The 7385-nt window shown below is 48.0% G+C and overlaps 1 protein-coding gene and 1 pseudogene across 1 annotated transcript; one reads left to right on the top strand and one right to left on the bottom strand.

Annotated features, from left to right (window-relative positions):
- Positions 1-388: 388 nt before the first annotated feature.
- On the bottom strand, positions 389-7161 carry LOC123114262 (vacuolar protein sorting-associated protein 9A). Its single transcript, XM_044535678.1, has 7 exons — positions 6954-7161; positions 6701-6848; positions 6436-6606; positions 6049-6228; positions 5050-5329; positions 4105-4787; positions 389-747 (listed from the first exon to the last, which is right to left on the bottom strand). The coding sequence occupies exons 1-6, from the start codon at positions 7052-7054 to the stop codon at positions 4615-4617; spliced, it is 1053 nt and encodes a 350-aa protein (XP_044391613.1). The 5' UTR covers positions 7055-7161; the 3' UTR covers positions 389-747; positions 4105-4614.
- LOC123114261 (aspartic proteinase nepenthesin-1-like) lies at positions 2470-4098 on the top strand (annotated as a pseudogene).
- Positions 7162-7385: the final 224 nt, after the last annotated feature.

Below are 7385 nucleotides of genomic sequence, written 5' to 3'. Positions count from 1 at the left end.
TGCCTCGCTTTTGATTTTCAACCATGGTCGAAATCAACCCCCGAGCCAATTCCTTGGCAGCTGTCTCAGCCTTAAAATCCTTGTGTTTCCTGCCTACCTGCCTCGCCTGTGCAATTCATAGCTCTTTTTTTTTACAATTGTTTGGATTGTTTACCACATGTGTCATGTGGTGTGCAATTCACAGCTTAACTGCTTGTTAAGGGCATTGGACTGCTCTGACTCATGCCGTAGGTTTTGGTTGTCAGCCTCCAGCTGCTTGGCCTTCTTAGACAGTGCACTCGCCTACTCAGTCGTTCGGTGCATGAAGAGGATCTTGGTGCTCTTCAGACCAAAAAAGAAAACAATCAATCAAAATGCCAACAGCCCTGTTCCATCTTTCACTGGGAAATGAAACACTAGAGAGTATTCAACATATGGTCCCAGGATACATCTAGCGCAGCACCGCGAGAAGGAAAAATGCAAGACAGCTCCAGAGCAAAAATAGGCCGACTGCCGAAAGAAAAGCCGAAGAAAAAGCTTTAACAGCTCCTCCCACTCTTCAACGCACCGCGGTAACCTGGCCATGGCGATCAGAGTTCTTGGCCACTCCGTCGAGGTCCTTCTCATCTTCACCGGCTTAGTGTTGGGGCTTCCCTTACTTTCTTGTCCAGCTCGATCAGTTAGTGAGTGGTCCAGGGAGCGCAAGTCCTCAGATGGGCATAGCGGGCGCCGTCTTTTCACCGGCCAAGAGAGGCGACGCCAGACGACCTGCAAACCAGACCACAAGCACCGTTCAAATGGAAAGTCATTCCTGAGTTTCCAAGTTTTCCTATAACAGCAGCAGATAGCATATTTATCACAGCATTCTATTTGTTGTCAATCCACAACCAAGCAACCTTGTACATTTGTTTTCGCCCACTCATCTTTGAAGCATATCTGATAGTTCATCCTAGATTATCCTGGAAATCTCACAGTTGAATAACAAAATGTACAGCGTTTTCTTGTTCAGAGCACAACACGCACAAAGTGTCAGGGATATTTTTTTTCTTTCACCAAGGTTGTCACGTGTTTCAAAATTTTATTATGAGCTACCAGCTTCACCCTGGGGGGGGGGGGGGGGGGGGGGGGGGACATGAAGCTGCCAGAGCCGGGATAATGACAGGCATAACAACACCATCGAAGTTGATAGCAGCATATAACGACTGAGGAGCAGATTCTAGAGCTATCCATTTTCCAAACTAGGGAATCCTCTTCTTTAGTACATAGTACTACTAAAGAGGAGCAAATAGTTTCGGGTTGACACCACTGACCCATTAACTTATCAATGAAATCCCTCCTAAAGGAGAGTTCAATATTATTACCATCCCACACCTAGCTAATTGTTGCTCCTTTTTCATTACAAGCAAAGTATATATCCTAGAAAATTATGGATAGGCTAGTCTGGCCAAACCACTGGTCCTCCCAGAACCTAATCTTTTTACCATTTCCAACAAGCCGTTTGTACCAAAATTGAGCAGCTCCTTACTGCCAACATCAACCATTTCTGAGAGGGTGATATTATGACAAGCAAAAATGTTAGGTCTGGTGGTATTGTACTTGTGGTCAATAATCTGTTTTCACGGTTTGTGATCATCAAAATGATGTCTACTTACGTACTTATACAAGAGGCCAGGAAACTAATGTTCATGTCTCTAATGTTGGGCCAGGATCTCAAGGCCCCATGCTCCTTTTTCATGGTCACCAAATCCCAATTAGCAAAGTGATATTTCTTATGTCCATCATACCGATGATCTTCCCCATAGGAAGTGAGCCATCTGCGAATTAATTGCTTAAATAGCCCAAGCAAGAAACTTAGTGGCAGATAGCAGGTATGTAGGTGTAATTGCTAAACAAGATTTAATCAAGGTAAGCCTACCACCATAGGAGTAAACCCCCCCACCCCCCACCCCCCACCCCCCACTCCTCCTCCACCCTGCTTTTCAATAATCTTGTCAGTTGTCGCTTGGATAGCCCAAGGGATACGCAAATCTAAAAAGGGATTTTCAATACATAATTAATGCAGCCAAATCCCTTTCTCAACATTGCAAAGGGATTTTCAAGACACAATTAATGCAGCCAAATCCTTTGCTCAACATTGAACTATGCCTGCACGAATTAACTCACTAAGAATAAAGCAATTGCATTGCATATGCCCTTCACTTCCATGCTCAATTCATGTTAGGATGAGTTCATTCGTGAGTATCTTCTGTATAGAAGTGTACAAGAGATATGCAAACCGAAAAAAAGGGATTCTCACTACATAAGTTAATTCGTGAGTATCTTCTGCATAAAAGTGTACAAGAGATGTGCAAATCGAAAAAAGGGATTCTCACTACATAGTTAATGCGGCCAAACTCTTTTCGATGTATAAAAGGGAAGGGAAGGCTTGGTTGCATCCAAACCAACAAGTTAGGTGCTCTAGCTAGTATCACAGACCGCATTGCTGCAACCATGAAGCCTGACACGCGTGCTATCATCCTCCTCCCGTTGATGCTCACCTTGCTTGTGACGTTCCTCCATCCTGCCGCTGCTGACAATGGCACGCCATGCCGCAGCGAAGCATTGAGCCTGCGCCTGGTCCCCAGCACCGGCTGGAACAGCACCATGCACATCGACGGCGACGGTTTCCTGCGCCTGGACGAGGCAGCCACCGCCGCGCTTCGGCCGCACATTCGCGGGCCAAGAGGGCTCACGTACAGCGTGGCCACCACCGTCGGACGGGCCACGGCCGCCGCACGTACGACCTAGAGCTCGACACGGCCAGCAGCCTGACATGGATGCAGTGCGTGCCGATCGCGCGCCCATTCACACAGGTGCCACCGCCCTTCAACCCGCTGGCCTCGCCATCGTTCCGCCGCGTCTCGCGCGTAAGCACCCTGTGCAATGGGCCGTCCATGCGCAAAGAGTGCGAGTTTCGAGCCACCCGCCTCGACGGTGCGCGCGTGAGTGGCGTGCTCGTCAACGAGACCGTCGCCTTCGCGGACGATGCGGAAGTTCATGGCGTCGTCATCGGCTGCGCGCACACCACCACGGGGTTCCACAGCCACGAAGTGCTCGCCGGCGTCCTTGGCCTGGGCAAGCAGAGACCGTCGCTCATCAGGACTCGGCTCCACCAGCACGGGCACGACGGCCGCTTCTCCTACTGCCTCTTCGGACCCGGGCATCCGAACAGGCACAGCTTCCTCCGGTTCGGCGCCGACGTCCCGGCCACGGGCCACATGAGGAGCACCAAGATCCTCTACGTGCGCATGACCGACCCGGAGTTCAGCCCCTACCATGTCGGCCTCACAGGTGTCAGTGTCGCCGGGCTGCCCCTGAGCCTGCCACATGGCAGGATCAAGGAGTTGTTCCAGCGCCGCAAGTTGCATGACGGCAGGTGGTCCAACGGTTGCGTGATCGATCCCGGGACGGGCATGACGGTGATGATCAAGCCCGCATATGACCTCCTGGTGCACGCCGTGGAAGAGCGTGTCAGGAGGCTAGGGCTGCCAAAAGTGGAGCGCGACCAGTACCCCGTCTGCTTCCGCGGCGCAACTCGAGCCGCCTTCGAGCACCTGCCGACGGTGACGCTGCACTTGGACAATGACCTAGTGCTCCGGCCACAGCAGCTCTTCGTCCTCGTCCACCAAGACGCCTGCCTTACCGTGATGCCGAGCGAGCACATCACCATCATCGGCGCGATGCAGCAGGTGAACACGCGCTTCGTCTACGACGTCGCAGCGGGCAGGATCCACTTTGCTCATGAGGACTGCCATGGCGACATGGGAGGCCAGAATTGAACATTCCCTTTCTAGCGGCCAATGGGTTTAGATGTTCTGAATTGTTTACCAAATAAAAATGAAGCAAAGCATTTGTTCGGGAAAACAAAACAGACTAGCCATGCGTCCACTTTTCATACCATATGGTTTTAACTTCTTAATCAAAATCAAAACAGTACAAACTACAACTAATTAACCAATTATTATAGCAACAGAGCAGCTGTCACTACTGTACATCAGTACTAACAAGCAGAAAACCATGTCAGGCTAACGGCAGAATTGATGTTTGCTTGGTTAACATGTACTCAGGAAGCTGGGTCAACAGTACCTTTTATCATGCAGATGATCTTAATGTCGCTGATGCCAAGCTCAGAATTGGCAGGTAGTGGCTGTTTCTCCTGGTGGGGTTGCGATAACAAGTCAAGGAGAAGGCTCTTCATATCGCTTTTCAGAAACTCAAATGAAAGCTTGCATCCCGATTCTGTTGTACAATGCTTTGGTAAGTGTCCTAACCAGACATCCAGATCCATGAGCTGCTGCTGACCTGCTGCATCATTAGCGTCCAGTGAGTTGATAACTCATTCAGCTGGCCATCAATTACCACATGATCATCGATTTGTATCACATCGTTTGGTACCCCCTGGACATGGATGCTGAATTGTGATAATGTTTCTGCAGTCTTGGGCTTATTCGTCGAGGGACAACATTAACATGAATGCGGTTCCAGGTTTTGATACCATGTTTTGACACTTGAACGACGTATGTAATCTCCTCCTCCCATCCTGCCTTGTTTTTTGTTGAAACGGTCAAGTGGCAAAATAATAATCTTTGCATCAGTTCATGAATCATCTACTGATGCGAGGAGCTGATCCTCATCTATGGATAACTTTCTTAAGGCTTTAGACAACAGTGTATATCTGGTCACTGTCTTCCTGTAGAGCCCATGTAACTGCTTGAGTTCCGCTGGCGTCAGATTTTCAGTTTCCGAGTCCATGAAAGGGAATCTGGAACCTGCTAAATGTCAACTGAAAATTTGTGATCATGCAACAAAGGTAAGAAAAAACGAAAACCCTCAAGTAGATGGAAGAAGAACACAGCCACTAAATAAAAATTAAAGGCTATGAGTATATATGCAAGTCACTAGGTTAACTGGTTCTCAGACAAGAGCATCAGAAGAAACACGGTTATGCCCATGGGGAAAGCTGATAGCTCAAATCCAAATTTATACTAAAAATATCTGTTTCAAATGAGCTGAAAGTGGTAAGAAACAGACCTTCTGCATCAATTTGCTTCTGTAATCCCCTCGTAGATGTAGCCAACCCTTGTGGACTACTAGGGCCAGCAACAGACATTTGAGTACCTAGTTTTGCAGATTCCATATGCTTCTGAAACTCACTTTCTTCCATGGATAGCGACTGGCCATTAACATTGATTATAAACATCTTTGCTGAAATGAGGTTTGTGAGATAGTATTCGACTTCTGAAACAAGCTTAGTTTCTCTTCTGAAGAGTTGAACAAACTTCAGATTTGACTGCAGCTGAGGAGGATTGGCCTGCGTAAGTTTTTCACGTGGCTTCAGTTACTCAATCAATTCAGTAAAACATATAAACATGAAACTGCAATGGGTCTTAGGAGTGCCTGAGTAGACCACAGAAAGTATCACCAAGACATAGGCAACTCATATGCTCCGTAGTCCGTAGAGAACTCATGTTCATTAGTGAAATCAAGCGAAAAATAATTTTTTTTTTAAATTAAAAGAAGTAAAGATGCAGAAAAAAAATAACATCAAGTAACAACAGACATCAGCAACGAGAAATGATTCTGCAGTCAATTTCAACTGCAAGATCACGACATATTTATTTCACAGTGCCCACATGGCTAAATGGGAACTGAAGTAACTCCTTTCCACAGTTAAAAGAAATTACTAAAATGGGAACTTTTCTCACAGTTAAAAGAAATGATTAAATGAGAATTGAAGGTTCAATGTTTATCTCCCGCCTTTTTGTCAACTGAAATTTGATGAACAAAGGAAAATAGTTGGCACCTCAACGAAAGCGAAACGATAATTGAACAAACACAGAGAGAATGAACCAGCGAGCCTAGTTGTACAGTAGTCACAATGTCAGAATATCTATCCACAAGGATCACCATAAATCCTAAGCAGGCAAATATAAGCAACAATTTTTGGCTCAACGATCTGCAGCGAGTCATTACTATAAGTCTGAATGAGGGCAATGGTGCAAGAATAGACATTTAGAAGGAGAAGCTTGCCTTGATGGTAATATAAATGAGAATGGGAAGGAACTCATCAGCCCCAGATGGCGTCCGGTCATTTGTCATGGACACGTTTAGCAGCAAGTTATTGATGACTTGGCAACAGCTCATCATACAGAGAAGCTTCTCCCACGGGGACTTGAAGGAATTAATCTTCTGTAGTTCTTTAACTGCAATCTACAATGACAATGCGCATCAACAGAGGTCAGAGCTAGTTTGGGCATTGGTTCTACGACTGGAATGGTATCTTTCATGCAGGATTACCATCAGAAAACTAAAGATGCTGATGAACCAACTGAATAGCGACTCAACAGGTACATTCTGAAAATAATCATCAGTAATATAAACTGAAATGAGCAGTGAGAACAGAGCACATGGGCTTACCAGCCAGGAAGCCTCGTTGTTGAGGACCTTGGGTATGTCGAGGTGATGGGGCCTGACAAAGCGCTGCAGGAGGCCGATCTTGTCCGAGACCTCGGCGTCGGCGGCGGCGTCCTCCGGCGACGCCGCGAAGGTGCGGTCGAACAGCTTGGTCATGATGTACTTCTCGAGGCCCTGCTCGGCACGCACGCAGGGGCAAATCAAGCAGAGGCGTTCAACGCGAGGATCCCGAAAATAAAAATTTATGGCAGGAAACTGATTGTGAGACCTCGAGCGCGTGGTCGATTTCCTGGTGGGTGGCGTCGGCCCAGAGCGGGTGGCCCCGGATGGCCGCCTCCATCTCCGCGAAGAAGGCCTGGACCCTGGCGCCGTCCGCCTCGGCGCTGGGCTCGTCGAGGGAGAGGGAGGTGAGGAAGCTGCGGGGGGTAAAGCTCCCGGTTTTAGATCAGATCCACGCGGGGGATGGGAGGGGGAGGCAATGGTCGATGGATTGGATTGGCCAGGGGGACTGAGCGACTGACCTCTTGATGGAGCGGAAGAGGTCGGCGGCCTCCGGGCGGCGCATGCGGTCGAGGAAGCCGTAGAAGTCCACCCGCGACGCCGCCGATGTGGGGCTCTCCATCGCCGCCCGCCCGCCCACAGAGAGAGAGATTTGGAATTTTGCCGGTCCGTCGGAGCCGGCAAGAGAGAAAGAAGAGAAGGCCAACTGGAGAACTGCAGAGTTCCGAATGCTCTTTTGCTTTTTTTCCCCAAATGGTCAAATGATAACAACTAAAGTTGTATCTGAAAAAAAAAGTAAACTTGCCATCCAAAAAAAAAGTAGTCATGAAAAACGTTCGGAGTTGACATGTGTTCATGCCACACGTATGAAACTTGTCAGGGTCTTTTTTTATAGGCTCTGAACTCTCTCCTTCTTGTTCTTTTCTTTGTCCGAATTCGAAGGGGAAGAACAA

This window comes from Triticum aestivum, chromosome 5B (assembly GCF_018294505.1).
Source record: "Triticum aestivum cultivar Chinese Spring chromosome 5B, IWGSC CS RefSeq v2.1, whole genome shotgun sequence".
NCBI classification, from domain to species: Eukaryota; Viridiplantae; Streptophyta; class Magnoliopsida; order Poales; family Poaceae; genus Triticum; species Triticum aestivum.
The sequence above is the reverse complement of the archived record's forward strand: the minus strand, read 5'-3'. Positions and strand labels throughout refer to the sequence as shown.